Source organism: Pteropus vampyrus, unplaced genomic scaffold, assembly GCF_000151845.1.
Source record: "Pteropus vampyrus isolate Shadow unplaced genomic scaffold, Pvam_2.0 Scaffold568, whole genome shotgun sequence".
NCBI classification, from domain to species: Eukaryota; Metazoa; Chordata; class Mammalia; order Chiroptera; family Pteropodidae; genus Pteropus; species Pteropus vampyrus.
Genome location: NW_011889349.1, coordinates 423789 through 441383, shown reverse-complemented (window position 1 = coordinate 441383; position 17595 = coordinate 423789). Strand labels below are relative to the sequence as shown.

General features: G+C 39.4%; 1 protein-coding gene across 7 annotated transcripts in view; it reads right to left on the bottom strand.

Moving 5' to 3' along the window:
• Window positions 1-2631: 2631 nt before the first annotated feature.
• The window catches only part of PRR14L (proline rich 14 like), a 47776-nt gene continuing 32812 nt past the window's right edge, over window positions 2632-17595 (bottom strand). For 5 of the 7 annotated variants that reach the window (XM_023525525.1, XM_011384259.2, XM_011384261.2 and 2 more), the window contains 5 exons: window positions 15934-16005; window positions 15054-15225; window positions 14388-14494; window positions 8292-8363; window positions 6797-7073 (listed from right to left, as the gene is read on the bottom strand). In XM_023525525.1, the coding sequence (XP_023381293.1) occupies window positions 6797-7073; window positions 8292-8363; window positions 14388-14494; window positions 15054-15225; window positions 15934-16005 (700 nt within the window). Of the gene's footprint in view, window positions 7074-8291; window positions 8364-14387; window positions 14495-15053; window positions 15226-15933; window positions 16006-17595 lie in introns of all 7 variants that reach the window. The other 2 variants (XM_011384265.2, XM_023525526.1) reach the window with 1 other exon arrangement.

Genomic DNA, 17595 nt, shown 5'->3' with positions numbered 1-17595 from the left:
CAAAACTATTTTGACAATGATCACTTAGGCAACAGTAGGGAAAGGGCCTGAGAGGTGCCCAGAATCGTCAGCTGCTGAAATACTTAGGGATATTTCCCTCCGCGTTTGCACTCTTTCAGGGGCCATTTCCCCCATTTTCAAAACTCCGAGATTAAAACTGCAAGTGAGAAAAAACTCCCTAAATGATGCCTATCCACACGAGCTTTTGCCCCTACCACCCCACCCAGACAAGCACATGCCACGGAAGCAGGTTCCAGTTTACGTCGCAAGCACCTACCTTGCCAGACGTTAAGGCCCAGCCCTACCTGAGCTACGGCCAACCAGACAGCGCCAAGTCAGCAGTGGGTGCGGCTGCATCAGACACCAGAAAGTGCCCAGTTTCACCTTCTGTTTGGGTAGCCTCCAGCTATATCCTTTGAAGAGTAATTGAAGGGAGAAGAATTAAGAGGTTTTCAACCGTCTGGAGTTGGGAGGATGAAGAGGACTTCCGCAGGCGTATCAGACAGCAACAAGGTCTGTGAATGAAAGTGGCCATTCACCCATGAGCTCCTACCATATATATCAGGCACTATTTTAGGTATCTGAGGGGCCAGAGCTTACAGCGATGAACATAACACAGGAATGTGGTGGTAAGTGCTATAAAAGCATCATAAGGAGGATGTAGAACAGGAGGGGACACTTTTCGGAAGACTGATCTGGAAAGGCAAAGGTGTGAATAAAGTGCCCGAGGGAACCATGTAGAAGTGTGGGAGAAGAGCATTCCAGGCACAGGTGACAGACAGCAAGTGAACATATCATAAGGTGGGACTATGCCTGGTCTCCTTGGAGCTGCAATGGATCCATTCAAAATGCTTCTCAGTGAAATGTGAAAGCAAAGGTATTAGCAGATAGAGAGAATTCTGACACCAGACTTCTGAGAAAGAGGTCATGAAAGACTCACCTATAACCATGGGAGTTGCTTGAAGAGTTAGGAGTTTTCTAGAACACCTCTCAAGAGAAATCCCAGAAGAAACTGCAGAAATGAAGTCTCCATTACTGGAAGAGGGCAGGACACCAAAGAGGACTCTTAAGTCTACTTGGACTAGTCCTCTTATTCTCAGGAGGACCTACCAACGCTGAGGTTCTGTGATGGAAGACGCTAAATGAGTTAACACTGCCGTAACCCATTTCCTGTTTGCCCGAGAATATCTGCTGGCAGTGGTTGTGGCTGCAGTGTTCACCCTGAGATAATTCACGGATTACAGTACTAACCTTATCCCAAAAGTTTGCCACAAAATTATCTTATTTTTATTATTATTTCTGCATCGCTCTAGTATATTAAGTTTTTGAAAACAAATGCCATTATTCTATTTATAGCATTCTGTTTTTAGTAGTGGTATTTCCATTTACAAAATACAGTAATTCTCAATTACTGAAAATGTCGAATCCTAGAAAATGTATCATTCTTACGCATGATGTTGACATTGTTTTTGAAGTCGTTAGCTGAAGATTCATTTGATGAATCTGATTTATGTATACATTTCTGTTACATTAAGACTAGAGACTAGTTCTGTTTAGAAATATCTCCTAGAACAGTTTTTATATTTTCTTTTCACATTGAAAATCAGTCAGATTTGCTTCAGCCTCAAAAACGTGTATGTAAAATTAAACTAACGGTGGCAGTGAGTTGTACTTTTTTTTCTTCTAAATGGCAAATGGGTTAACTGTTAACTGACTTTTACCTCCTAAATAAAAGGTATAGGAGAGTACTCTTCTCCAAGTAATCATGAAACCAAACAAGCACAAAGACAGCTGTCAGGCAGAATGCTCTCCAAATGTAAAAGGTGACATGGGCAGAATTCTTTACTGTAGAAGTCCAAGAACTGGAAGAAGGCCAAGAAGGAAAACTGGTCCTGCTTTTCCTTTGGACAGAGGAAGAACCACCTCAGGAATCATGCTTCTTTCTAGAACATGTCGGTGCAGTGTTGAGCCATGTTTTTTTCAGTCATTCTTTCACCAGTTTCCATTGGTTAAATAAAGAGATGAGAACCAGAAGACACACAGCCTAACCTCACATACAGCTGAGAAGGATCTGTGCTAAAAGGCGAGAACTTTTTACAAGTAGATGAATGTGCTCCACCATATTTATACAGTCCCAATATAGTCTCCTTAGCAAGTCAGGCTCTTATTCCAAATTGGTAGCTAATATTTGAAACATATTTTGACCAGAATTTATAACTGCTTTTGGATTTCCTGGTCATGTGAGAAAGTAAATCACACTATTTAAAAAAATCACACCTAAAATACTTGCTCAGCAACCCCACCCAATTTAATTGGGTATGACTGGGATCTGAACTAGTCTTGGCTGTTTCTATTACCAAATGTCCTCATAAGAGAGATCTGCCACCACTGAGTAAACTGAAAAAACTCCACTGCAGGCTCAGGGGACCAGCGAGAGGTGGAGTTAGTTCTACAAGTGTCTCAAGCACAGAATGGTCCTCAGAAACTGGTGACCGTTTGGAAGGGATAATGCATGTTGTAACTTTGAAACTGTCTATTAAAAAATACAACCTTATGACATTACAGATAAAATTTTAACTCATTTCTAAGCCATAAGAAGAAAATAACAGCCTTAAAGAGTTATTGGAAAGGTTTTCAAAAAAATTTTTTTATTTTCATAAATTAACACACATAACAGTGGGAATTTTAGAGTCACAAACTACCAAACAGAAAAGGAACTGCAGGGGCATCATGTATGCCAATGTTACCAAAAAATGTACAAATTTCACTGAACTATTGACCATGATAATATATAAACACAGGCAGCTATGTACTGGCCCAGACCAGCCCCAAAAGATGCTAAGACCTCTCACCAAGAATTCAAATCCAATTCAGCACCAGAGAAGGGCTTGTGAAGACACGATGAACAAGCATCAAATCTAAGAATGTTGTACTAGATTGGCGGGCTACATGGGGAACCTCACTTTGCAATTAAAATAGCCTTTAGGCTGCTCAATTTGTGGCTATGTAATATTAAAATCTGATTTTAGTTAAAATCGAGCCTTCCTCCCCAGCCAGCTTTTTACATAAGAAGTTCAATTGTGGTAAGAAGCCCTTCCCTTGCATGAATCCAAGAAAGGTCACTCCGCACCTCTGGCCAATTTAGACTTTGGAACAGCCACCCACAATGTGGTGTCTAAGGGGTCCTTTCCATGATACCGAGGGAAAAGCTTACAGAAACAAAACAAGGGAATTAAAGAAAGCACCAACTGCATACTCCCCCACCACCCCCGTAATGGGAGAAAAGCATCACTGCCTAAAAGTTGGTCTTTCGCGGATCTTAATGTACATGGTATTGATTATGAGATGGAATCCCAGCCTGGAGGCGACCACTGGCTCTGCGTTCCACTAGGCTGCACCGAAGCCTGCACTCAGTGCTGCTGGTGGCTGGGCAGGCTGGGGATGCGCCATGGGGGAGGATCATGCCCAGAGGGTGGGATCTGGAATTTACCTCAGGTTGGCCCTGGCACCCGCTCAAAAGACCCTTTCAGGCAAAATTGTGACAAAGTGTCATGATTTTCACAGCTCTTGGAGGAGCGCTGAGTTTTGGAATTCACAGCATGAGTTTCTGAGCTCTTCAGGCTCCAAGTAAGGCAAACGCTACATATCTTTCCACTGTACCTCCCTCAGCTGTAGCTCTCAGAGTAAGGTCAGTAAGAAAAAGTGGACATAATCTGCTATTAACAGGTGATAAAGTACACCTAAACTAATGGAGAAATGAAGCTGGAAAGGAGACCAAAAGGGGAAGGTGGGTGGGGGAGGCAAATATAGCTATAAACTGGTAGATGGAATAAAACCATAGTTGAAAGTTTCAGTGAAAAACTGATAGGCAGAACCCTGATAGGACCTGAGATTTCTCCTCTTTCCCGTATTAACCAATGCCAAACCTCCAGAGTTGAGTAAGTTATAGTGAACTGTAACTCCCCACCACTTCAGTGGGAAGTCCCCAAACTCAGAAATTGTACCAACTCTCACCCCGGAACCAGACCTCCTGTAGCTCTGGGCAGGTGGCAAACCAGCAGCCGACTAACGTCTCCCGTCACGGGCAGGTACCACAGGCTCCGAGGACCACAGATAGCACTGCAGCTGGTTAGGCCAATGGTGAAAATAGATGTTAAGACAGGTGTGGCTGAGCATGGCTAGAACCCGATGTACCAACTTCAGGTAAGCAATTTCAAGTTTGCAGTGGGGAGGGGGTGGGGGCGGCCCTTCTTAACTCTGGAGCATGGGAAGGGCCCTAGCCACAGGGCAGGGCAAGAATTTCAAAGACAGACAGGTTTGGCCTCAGAGCAGCAGCTTCTCTCTTACATTCTCGGGACAAAGGAGGAGCCCAGCTCTCCGTTTCCTCCAGTTCTCCCTTCCCAGATGGCAATGTTCCAGATCACTGCTCCTGGCCCTTGCAAATTATAATGGGCAAACTCGAAGCTGTATCTCTATGATGGTGATACCACAGTTGTGCTCACCTCAAGTTTAGTCTGTGAGATGACATGGCTGCCACATCACTGACTCGTCTACACTAGCAATGGAGCTAGCAAACAGGGTTCTGCTGACTCACTGGGAGCTTGTGAGCTTGTCCAGCAGGAGTTCCCTAAAAACATTTGTACAATGGCACAATGTATTATTACTCATCCCACTCCCTTAAGTAAAAAGACGGAGAGAAGCATTTAGTTTCTAAGGACCCTGTCCCAGGAAGGGAGAGGTACTGAGGTGAAACACAGGTCATGTCTACACAGTCTAGGCGAAGTGGATATACAATGGTAGAATCTGGTTCACATCATTCAGAGCCAGAGTGGAAACTTGGCTCTCTTCTAATGCTACTTGGCCATGGCCTTAGAGGCCTCCGTGGATTACCAGGTGTGTATTTATTTCACTTACTAAATGCTATGTCTGAAGCAGTGAGCCTAGAAGACAGACGTGGCACTTTGTTTTTTTCTTGCTCATGTCAGTTTTTCTACTCCAGTGTGGCATAGACTGTCAACCTGCAAAGGAAAGGCACATAGAGACCCCCCACCCCACCCATCCCCCACCCACTGACAAATGAGAAAACAAAAGAAACCTAGGAGACACATTCCAGGACGGCACCACTCTCTCTCCTCTAACAGGCTAACTTTAAAATGTCTCTGGAGCTCTGACAGTTGCCACTGGCGGCTGCTTCCCAGCAGTGGCTCCTAGGAGGATGGGAAGAGGTGACCAGTGTCCTGAGGCTGAATCTGGCATCCCATTCACCAGCCAAGGAATGTTAATTCTCTGAACTCTTGTTTTGAGAGAGAGAAAAAAGGATAAAACACCAGGGAAGGAGAGGAGGGGAAGCAGGGTAAGGGTGCACAGGGGTTAGTGGAAAAGGAATGAAAGCTCTGGGCCTGCTGACCCACACAGCATCCTTCTGCCCACAGACTCTTGTGGGTACAAAAGAAGAAACTCACCGAACTCCGGCTTCTACAGAATCTCCAGTAGGTATGACACAGGAGCCCAGAGTACAATAAAGTGTCCTCAGAGAGGGCTGGCCATGGAAATTCCTTGATCCCAGCATAAAAACGCATCACTGGGTTTGAACCACAGCGCGTCACCTCTCCCCACTCTCAAAGCAGGTTGCTCTGACTGCTGCAAACACTCTGGGTCGGTCGGTACCACTGCCCAAGCTGTCAGTACCCAGCTTTGTTACATAACACTATTTCAGATAAAACCCATTAAGACCACACCCAACCTTCCTAGTACTTTTTAAATGACTGGGAGAGAAACCTGTTCTTACTTCTGTCATTAAAATAAATCCATCTATTTAGTGGGCAAGAATGAGAACCCAGATGAAAAAAGTGCTCCCTCTAATGAATTACACTAGAAGGTGGAGGTGGGGAAAGAATTGCTTGAAATATATGAATGGAAAAATTGTCCCATACCATGCACTGATAAACTGGGTCAAATGCCTATATCATATTTTCTGAAGACATGTACTGTCTTTCTCCTCAATGTCTTAAAAATTTTGTTTTAAAATCACATTTAAAGGCTCCAAACATGCAGCAATTAAAAAAAAAAGAAAGAAAACAAATGAAAGTAATCTACACCACAACATTAAAAAGTGCAACTTATTTCGAATGGGGCCTGGACGGGCTCCTCTGGCACTAGTGACCCACAGTCACAGAGGGGAGAAAAAAAATGATGGGGGAAAAGCAACATACATACGCGCGCACATACACACACGCACACACACGCACACATGCACACGTGCACACACACACACACACACACACACACACACCCCAGGTTCTAGGCAGACGAACTCAAAGGATTAGAAAACATCACAAGCTCATCTTTCCTCAACTACTGAAATGAGCCAGTGAGACCACATAGGACAGGACGCCAGGTAAACCTCCCTAGGCAACGTCTCTAAATAATCTTGGTCTAGCACCACCGTAAACAATGCAGAACTTTCACATGGACGTGCAAATGCTGTGAGTCCTTGGAATCCTAGTGTTACTTGAAGGTATGCTGTGTCCTCTTTCCGTGGATGCCAGAGTAGGAGGAGGAGGCAAGATGTCATTTGGGACCATTTCCAGGAGAAAGGGAGCATTCCTGAGGTTCTATACTCAGCAGTAGAAGTAGAGGACCCTCCTTCACCAGTTCCAAAAAAGGCTGCATCTTGAAACAGGTAAAAATCCATGGACTGCATTTTGAGTGGTTTGGGCATACAGCAAAATTAGGCAACCTCTTCCAAGGAGGCCCAGAAAAATCTAACACTGAGACCCCCAAACCAATCTGCTTCTCAACAACCAGACGCTTGCTCCTGCTCCTCTTCCTTGGCAAAGAAGGTCTCCAGTTCCATTAGTTTCTGTATCAAAAGGGCGTCCAGCTCTCGACTCTGCAGCGCCGCCTTCTGAGCCCTGGTGAAGCTGCCTGCCACCTTGACCTTACCGCGAGCTCTCCTCTTTCGTGGGACTGTAAAATCCTGAAATTCTAGAACTCGCTTCCTCTTCTGTTGACTGATTGAGATTAGCATGCCGTTTCGTTCCTTAGGTTCCTCAAAGATGGTCTCTAAACACCTAAGGGTGGGGCATGAAACAGAATCACCAACACACTGACTCATGGGGAAACTGCTTTGGTCACGTAGCTGAAACTCCTTCTTAACTGTTTCCTCTGGCCAGTATCCACTTTTTATGTATAAAAAATTATATATATATATGTGTGTGTGTACATATACACACATTCGCACATATAGATATGAATACGTACTTTAAGTATGTAGTGAAAAAACTGAAACTGGACAAAAAGGTAAAGAATAAAAGTAAGATCAACACCTCCCCATTGGCAACACAACCATTTTTCATGTATCCTTCCAAGTCATTTGATGTACAGACATGCATAAATAAGCATATATTAGAAGTCAGCCCTTTTTTGTGAAGGTCCAAATAGTAAACATTTTAAAATTAATGAACCGCATACGTCTGTTACCTATTCTTTTTGTTTTTAAACAATTTTTTAAAAATATAGAAACCTTTCTTAGCTCACAGGCCACTGGCTGGATTTGGCCTATAATTTTGCTAACCCACTGCATATATCCTTTGTTTTTTTTCAATACTTAAACGGTAGCAAACTGCATACTTTGTCCCACATACTGTGCATCTTTGACCTACCAATAACTAAGATTGTTCCAATTTGGTACAAAGGTATCTGATTCATTTTGTTAAATGGCTATACAATGTATTCCATTATAAGAATGAATCATAATTTAATCAGAACCTTATTAATGGATATGGATATTTTAAGTTGTTTCAAATCCTTTTCTATCATTTAGCAATGCTGCAGTAAATAGTCTTGTATGAATGTCTTAGAGCGACTGTGTGTCTTGTAAGATAAAATACCAGAACTCTCCTGCTACATCCTAGACACGACAGGAATTTAATAAATTTTCAATGACTTGAATTGAATTCATACCCGAAGGTAGCCAGCCAAGTGAAGCTCTTTCAGCATTAGGGTTTGGATTCTTATCTGAAGATCCATGACTATTAGTCTTGAAGAAGACAGCCAGAATATTTAGTAAAAACTCAAAACAAAACTAAAAGACTACATTTTCTGTATCTAACTAACCTAACACACATTTCTTTCCAAGACTTCCAATTCAAGTGGTGGGAGCTAAAAATATCAACTCAAGTTATTTCCAAGAACTGAACATATCCTTTCTGAAGTTAAAGAACTGGAGATTTACACTGATCATTTCAGAAGCCCTCCCCATCTATCATTTCCTACTCATATGTACCTACCTGTTTGCAGGAGGAGACTTGTAATTCTTGTTGGTATATATTTCTTCTAAACTAAACTCCTTTTTCTTTAACCTGAAAAGAGAACAAAATAAATCTGTCATGTTCCCTGAAGAGCGAGATTAAGACTGGCTTCCCAAATCTATCCTTTCAATTCGTTTACTTTCGACCTTTTTGTGGTAAGTTTCAGATGAGACTCATGTGAATATGCACTGAATTTTCTTTTCCAGGCTCCCATTCTTCAGCTTTATGAAATTTAGTTCACTTACACTTATTGGGAATGATATGACAATTTTTATCTATTATCTTATTTTACAGCTTCTTTTTGTTCTACCTTTTCAATGTTTCTTTTCTTATCCTTGACTGCCCCGCTCTCTCTCTCTCTTACCTCCCCTCCCCTAGCTTAGAAATACACTTCTATTCTTTCAGTGGTTGGCAAGACTTTTAACGAGCATATTTAACTTAGAAACATAAGTGCATCAATATTTTTACCCTTCTTCCACACAAGGTCCCTGGAACTTTAATGTCAGAGCGATACTGACCCAATTTATATGCTATTAGTGTTCTATTGTGTCTCCCTTTTTATTCTGTAATTTATTTGTTGAAGAAACCAGGTCATTAGACCTGTGGCTTCCACAGTTCAGGTTTTCTTGATTACATCTACATGGTGTCATTTAACATGTTTCTCTGACCCAAACGTAAGGGAAAAAAAACTGTAGGTACTTTCTAGAGACTGGCAATTATATACAGAGGCACAGATTTAGGTGTTTCTGTTTTGATAGATTTTTAGATGTATACTTCCCCCTCGAGGGACATGATACCTTTTGTCACATTTTATGATATGAATAGCCACTTACAAATATGACCATATTTATTATTTCTTTAGGGCCATACATAGTGACAGTCTATTACTCCTTCTTCATTAGGCAGAATTCTATCTAAAGAGAAACTTCATGCTTATCAGCTTTTTGGTAACCCCGAGGTACAGCTTGCACAGGAAAAGCAGGTCATGTGCTTGGTTCTTTTCCTTTATCCATTTCCAAAACAATTCACTGGTTCCCTAATATCATCCAAATGTAGCCAATGAGTTTTTTCAAAAGTGTTACAAACTATTGGATTTAAACATATTTGATATGCTTCAATCTACTGTGTTTATTATTCCTTTTGATGCTCAGGCTGTTTCATCTGTCGCCAGTGGGAGTTTAAAATTGGTTCCTGAATCTCTCTGACATGGCCCAAGCAGTCTTTAAGAGTTCCATCACTTTCTGGTATGACAAGGTATTTTACACCCATCTTGTACATTTCCTGCCCTAGACCTGTAATCAGTCTTCAAGGAATGCCTGGTTCATACACCATAAAAGTCACCCTTTTATTTATTTAAGAGTATATTCGATTCGTTTACTGTTAATTTTTTGCTGCAATGTAAAAGATAATAGTCAACTTTCAGGTCACCACTTGTAGTAGAAATTTCAGAGAACGTAATAACTTTATTATAAAAGAGCAAATCATTAACAAAGTTTCTGTGCCTTAAACTTGTTTCAGATAAAAGGAGAGACTACAGAGCATGGCAATTAACTTTTGGGCACCATGTTTTAGTTTCTTCCTGGCTTTCTGAAAATCTTAACTGAGGTTTAGTTTAGTTCAATTCCAATTCAGCAAGAACATGCTTGTGGAAATCATACGCGAATAATAACATGAATATGATTTTCATAGTGATTCAGCGCTGGCATTCCAAAAAACAGCAGCTACTTTGCTTAACCACCGTAATAGCTACATTAGATTGAGGATGTCGGATAGGCAAACAGAAAGTGAAAGATCAGGCTTCTAGGCAGTCATTCCAACTTGCAAGTCAGAGCAGTATGTATATATATCCAGTTTCTGAACTGAGGTGAAGGTTGGTGAGCCAAGACTGGATTCTGGAATTCCAGAGCTCTTGACAAACTTCGCTTTCCTCAGAGGGACTTCTCTCACCAGAAGTGGTGAGACAACAGTCTACTTCGAAAGCACAGACACTTTCTGTGGAGATGCCATCTTGCCTGGAGTGACTTTGTTGAGAGTCTACACTGAAATGTCGTCCACCTGGTGGTTCCTTGATCCCCCTATCACTTGATCTGTTTTATGACTTGATTTCCCTCTAGTAGGAAGCATCTTGATATATAGTTGTTATTCTAGTAATATCAAAACTGCCACAATGTCATATAGTTGGAATCATACAGTATGTAGTTTATTTCCCTAAACATATACTAAATTATATTCTTCAGTAATTCCAGTATCATAAGTCTTTTCAGGTTTGATTTGCTGTTATTTCCATTGGTACTCATGCAAGGAATCTTGCTTCCCTCCATGCTTTGAGATTTATTTTACTGGGAGTTGTTTTACATTCCCTTAACTTTTACAAAAGGCCAGATTTGGCAGTGGATTCCTTGAGAAGCTATGTGTTTATTTCAGGAGCCAGAGGGCACTACTAACCTGGGACCACTGTAAACTAAATTCTCAGCTTAAAGTCTTTTCGCTCTGCCTAAGCCACATGGATTCAGGATACACATCTGTGAGAAGGCCAGCTTGTGGCTATTAATTCTCAAGGGTGAGTTCTTTTCCTCCATCTAGTGACAAAATTGGGGAAGGTAATTTCCTTTACTGTTTTCTTGGGAGTTGAGGCAGGGTTGGAACACAGGTTTAATTTTTGGTTCATAGTGAAGTCATTGTCCTTTTTGGGTGTGTGTTGATTTAGTGTATATGTGTATCTCATATTAGACTCTCATTTTAGTAATGGAATAGATTTCGTCTTTTGTCCTCTGCACCTACGAGGCCAATGAAAACATAAGCTCGGTATAACACTGATTTTGTAAATGCCCTCAAAGCAAAAGCTGGCTTTAATGATCACTCACCTCTTTTCTCTCTGGACGGCTACTTCCACTTAGCTTTTGGTCTCTAAGAAGTCCTTATTCTTCTGACAATTTACTGATACACATAAAAGCTAATATTTACTGAGTATGTTATCTGTTTTTTAAAAGAAAGTTAGCAAGATAATGCATCTACCACATTGCTAAAAAAGTTGTAGCACCTCATTTCTACCCCACATACACCTAAAGTCACGAGGATGATAAAATGGGAATTAAGATGTAAGATCATGGTTTTATTTTTATCTTTGATGTGACAATGTTGAAGTGGCTTCTTCTTTATATCTTTAGTTATAGGTTTTCTGTTCAGCTAGTCTTCAGATGGTTCCCCAGGTTGACTGTTCTATAATTTAGTTGTAATTTTAATGTGGTCATGGGAAGAGGCAAGCACAACGTTTACCACTCTGCCATCTTGACCAGACTCTGGTTGTATAGGTTTTAAACTATAGTTCTGTTCCTCACTGGCTTTATGGCAAAAATCAAGAGTTAAAAATCTCCAAGGTTATTTTTGGCCACATCATTTTATGATGAAATTGTGGTAAATTCACCACCTAAAGTTCATGCATTTTATAGGACAAGTTGCTGCTTTTTCTATCATGAATAAGACAGATTCAGAGCTATCACTGAAACTCTGCAATAAGGCATGGTCTTGATGCTGAGATGTGCTGATATAGACATCCAGAATATAACAACGGCATCTCATTTTTGGCCTAGAAAATGACTGGGGCACACTAAACCCCTAAGATGACCAAACTGCTTAAGTAACAATGGTTTTTATTCTCTGACCTAGAGAGAAAAGATCTATAAATAAGGCTAAAGATAAAACAAGGCCAAAGATAAAACAGCAAGCACTTGGGGGTGGGTACAAATTATTTTTGAGGAACTATGTCTCTTTTTTACAAAAGTTTATAGAAGACATGACTACAGAAATAATTTATATAAAACAAAAAAGTCTTAAAATTTTCTTCCCATGAAACCTCTATAAAATGTTGTAATTTCTATCTCCGGTTAATGACAAAAATCATATAATGAACTGTTATGCCAGGTGGTTTGTTACAATGTACCTTTCTCTTACAATAGATACTGAAGCACTCATGAGGTTTATATAAATTAATGGATTTATTTCTGATTTTTTTTACATAATTCTTATTGTTCCTAAAAGTCTAATAACAGAGTTTGATTCATGTATGCATACACTTACTAAAGCAATATCACGTTTTCTACCATACTCTTCACTTTACGATTTATTATTTTAGCTACACATTACGTTGCTTCATTATAAATTCAGTAATGAGAAATAGCATTACCATGTTGTTTTAATAATGTATTATTAAAATGGATAAAATGTTTTTTATACATGATTTTAATTTTACAAATCTACCTTACAAGATGCGTTTCACAATTTATTTCTTGAAAGTGTGTTTAATTTTCTTAAAGGTGAAAATTAAAACATTTACTTGAGTTGAAAAATAAGAGTTAAGTAGAAGGAATTGGTTGATGGACTTGTGTAGTAAAAATTGCCTTTGACAATTTAGTTGTATATCAAGAATTTTCCATAAATTTAATGCACTAAATCTGCAACTTCAAGGTTTTTTGACAAAAGAATACTTTAATAAAAGCATTTTATCAAAAGATATCTTAGGCAAAGGTTTATTAAAATTGTATATTTTCAACTCCTTTCTTTAGAATGGATTACATAAAGTACCTCTAAGTGTTAAGAGTAACATACAAATTAGGCACCTGACACTTAGTGGTCAGATCTTTCTGGTGTATTTCCCACTGAGACACTGACTGCCTCCAGTGTCTGAATAACAGAACTTATCTAAATCATCACTTTTTGATCCTTTGCTTTCAAAAAAATTAGGTGATAAACTGTTAAATATAATTTGATGACAGTTGATTTTTCTGGCATATGATCTGAAAGAAGTTGATAAAAAATTGAATGTCATAACTATATTGAAACTCCACTCCCAATTACTTATTTATATAAACAAGGTTTTCAGAATTTAGATAGCTACATATAAATGCAAGATTGAGTATATCTGATTCTGAATCCTATTTCATCCTAGTAACTATTCAACCTAGGATACCTGAAATATTTAAAAAATATCTCTTGAAAAGACATATGGTAGGATGATCAATAACAGATAAAGATATAATACATTCAGATAAAAACTACGTAGAAAAATATAATACATTCAGATAAAAACTACGTAGAAAAAGTGGAATGTCAATCAAAATCACAGTAATAGCTAACTCTTGCATTTGTGTTATGTGAAGTAATATAACAGATATAGTACTCATTTTTTTCTCAATTGGACTGTACAGCAATCTCAAGCATTGGGAATTTGTATTCGCATTTTACAGATAAGTTCTGGAAGCTCGGCGAAGTTAAATAATTTACCTTTGGTTACTTAAGGGACCACTGTTAGGCTTCCATTTGCCAGTGAGAAATGCGGTGAAATCCACCACATGAAAATATCGCTCTGGAGATCTTCTTTTTAAAGTTTAAATTTTAATAGTGTGTCTGTATAATAGTATGCATAATTCCAAAGCTGGACTCATGCCAAATACATAATTTGGGATCATGCCAAATACATAATTTGGTAATCTACCTTTTTTTCTTCCCACTTCATTTTACAGGGTTAGCAATTTTCTCAGCCATAAACAGTAACTCTTTAGAAACAAAAATTTCAAGGCTATAATATAGACCATAACATGGACCTGACATTTTCTAGAAAAATTAAACTTAAACTTCTTTCCCTCATGACATTTAGGTCCCTTCTCAGTTTTGTGCACAGAATGTTGTGAGCTTGGGTTGTAGGGTCAGGTAAAACCTGTGAGACAGAAACTACTTGTGCCATGACTGACACTATGGCCTAACACAAGTTTCTTAACCAGAGCTTTAGCACCCTCACTAAACCAGGGGACGACAGCGCTTACCTCCCAGCATCACTGGAGGGTGAACCAAGATTTTGTATGCAAAGGACCAGCACAAATGCCTCAATAAAAATGATTAAGAATGCATTAAATATCCTTGCACATAAATCTCTGATCACACTGCAAATGAATTCTTTTGAATAATTTCCTAGGGGTATGATAAATAGCTCAGAGTGTATGATAATTTAAAAGGTCATTTTATTCTGCCAAACAATTTTCCAAAAAAGCGAAGCTATGCGTGTTAGAGAAAAGAGCTCACCTTTTGGGTCGAGGAAGGCCCATGGGGGTAAGATTAGGGTCTGGCTTTGGAATGGTTTTCCGGATGCGAATCTGTGAGACTTTCTTTGGCCTCTTCTCTGGCTCAGACTATTTTTAAGGGTTGAAAAGAAAGATAGTCATATAAAGCCTTTTTCTTGACACTCAAGATATCCCTTCCTCAGTTTATAGATGACTCTAATAAGTAGTTTATGACAAAGCTTCCCCTCCTACTCCTGCCAAAAGTGTTTTCAACAACTAACTCCTTTTATAATAAAAGAGAACTGCACATTCAGTTTAGATACTGAGTTATCAATATGAAAGTGTGCAACTGGACACAGTAGATGCTGCAAAATTAAAAAACACCATTGTTCATTCATCCCCTTTAAATGTAAGAAGCAGCTCTGCAGTCTAATTCTCTAAACACTGTTAAATTCTCTAAACACTGTTGTCAAGAAAAAAGAGTCTGGGAAACAAAGTAGATTAAGAGATCCAGGGTATCCTTTAGTGGCCAGATGGGAAACCTCCTGTCTTGGTAATGTCTCAGCTGAAGCTAAAGATGGTAAATAAAGATACTCAGGGATTCTCTGAATCTATCATGTGATCTGCAGTTATGGATGGACATCTCTAGTGCCACTGTCACCTGACCCAACCAGCACTTTCCATTTACCTCTTTCTGTTCCGGAGGGCTACTCTGCGGATGGGGGCACGCTGCTGTCACACCATCCAGTTCATCAAATCCAGGAACCTGGAATTCAGAGGCTGAAAGCAGGAGCTTGCTGACAGCTGAGTCTGTTACCAAGCAAGACTTTGGTACCAAGGCAGAGAATGGAGGCTCTAGCCTAGCACCATGGAGAGAAAACCAGAAAAGAAAATATGAGCGGATTTACTTTCTACCTCAGCACCTTCAATTTCTTAACACTCAGACCAGGGCTGAAGCCTTTTTCTAGCAATGACATTTCCAGCCAACCTGTTCTCTAGTCACTTCTGGGCACAGGCCCTGTCTGCACATGTAAAAATTTGCAAGAGTACGGGCAGGCACCTCACTGGTATAGAGCAATAAAACAATGAAAATGTATTGAATAAGGAAAAATGTAAAAAGGAACAGATTTTTGAGGGGAGCGGGAAGAAGACATTTAGTGAACGAAACAAAAGAAATATGCTCAGATGAGACTGATCTCATTCAGACACTGAAGTTGGCTAAATGATCAAGAAATAGCTCGAGAGAGAACTTATGGTACAATGAGCTGGCTAAATGATATTGACTCTCCTCCCCCATGTCTGGCATTGATCACATATTCTTAGTTGCTACTTGTAATAAAACACATTTGAATCTAAAGTTCAATCTGAGATTAAATCTCAGATGTTCATCTGAGAAATGTAGATCAGGTTCAGAAGAACAAGAGCTCAGAATCACGCCATGCCTGACCTACGCCGTTCATTAGCGCTCCCTCACACGCTCGCTCGCGTGCGCTCTCTCTCTCTCTCTCTCATTCACTCACACACACTGCAGGCCTTCATGTGCCACGCAGGTGCCACTGGGGGCTTACCTCATCTGACTGCCGCTGGTGTTGTACGTAGCTTCCATGCCCGGAAGAGGCACATATGGTAACATGGTGTGGCTGAAGTGAAGCAAAAGTACGAGAATAATAGGTGAGGGCAGTGGAACAACAGGAAAAATTTTGATGCCATTGTGAGTTTGGCACATCACATTCAATTAGAGCTTAGGAAGACAAGAAATGTCAGTCACTGAGAAAGATGAAAACCTCCCAGTTAGGAGAATTACATTTATGTGCCTGTTACTGGAATGGAGGCAAGCTGACAGGAAGATTATTTTCTAACTGAATTGGAAAGAAGGTAAAATAAACAGAGAACAGTAAGAGAAGGAGGGGAACAAGAATAATTCTGAGTCTTATACCCTCTAATCAAGCTGATGAACAAGTACATTAAAGTTTCCTTTTTAATTACAGATAAGAATCTTATAGTATATTCAGCTTGGTATTAACTCTATTAAAATAAAAGCTACCAATTTCTATAACCTTACACAAAATTATGAAGAAAACCTTATTCCTTTAAAGCCAAGTTCCACATAAAACATGGCTATGCAGAAGGAAACAGTTAACAGGATGGTCGGTTCCTTTATAATTAATCTTTTAATAATTATAATAGCATTAATAATCACTTATATAGATATATTAATATGCAATGTTGGAGAGCTTTTCATGTCTCTCAAAATAAAACCTGTATCAGTTACTACTGAATTTAGAACAGTACTTAATAAGATGTTTGTATGATGAACTTACAACCGTCTCCTCTTAGAAGAGAAATTTGTTCTATGGCTAGGAAAAAACAGATAATTCAGATTTTTAGGATGTTTAGCACCAACTTAAGATTCCCCTAGGAGCACTGATACAAGGAAAGAGCAGTAGGGTAAAGTCTTGAAAAATGAGCTGACCAAATCAGAAATCGGGAGACCCCGGTTGCAGGAGAGCTCAGCAGAAACATTAACCAGCTAAGAGATCTGGGTTAGGAAAAAACCATGTGCCTCAGGCTCATCTATAAAAAAGGCAAAAAAGATGCCTGTTCAACCTATGTTATAGAGTGCTGGAGAATAAGGTTCAAGTAAGAATATTCTATGGAAACACAACTTGATATTTGTTAAGTCTTGCTTTTTGGGGCTTCCCAACTTATCACGCTTAATATTTCTAAGTGTGCTTAGAAAAACAGAAGATTTCTAGACTCAAAGCCAAAGCATATGATGTTAAGGTCCTTTTAGAGCCAAATGAAAAGGAAAACACCACACTTCCACCTTCCACTTGAATTAAAAAAATAAACGATATATTAAATTTAAAAAAAACTAAAATTAAAAAATAAAATAAAATGCCAGATATAGAAAGTAAGGGAGAGAGAAAATATTCCACATGAGGAAACAGAAGAGTCAGGTAGGAAAGAGTTCTGGAAGAAAAAAAGGCGCCAAAGGGTCACAACACCTTCCCAAGATGAAATGAATAACTACCCTCCCTCTACACTAACCTTAGGAATAAACATTTTTTAAAGGACATAGAGTAGAGAGCAATTAAGAGATCGCAGCGGCATATCAACAAACTAGACAATAAAAGCAGTATACCATCATTTAACACAATTTGGTTCATTCTAATATATTTTTATGATTGCATTATAAAAAGTGAACATTTTTCTATTAACTATAGGAC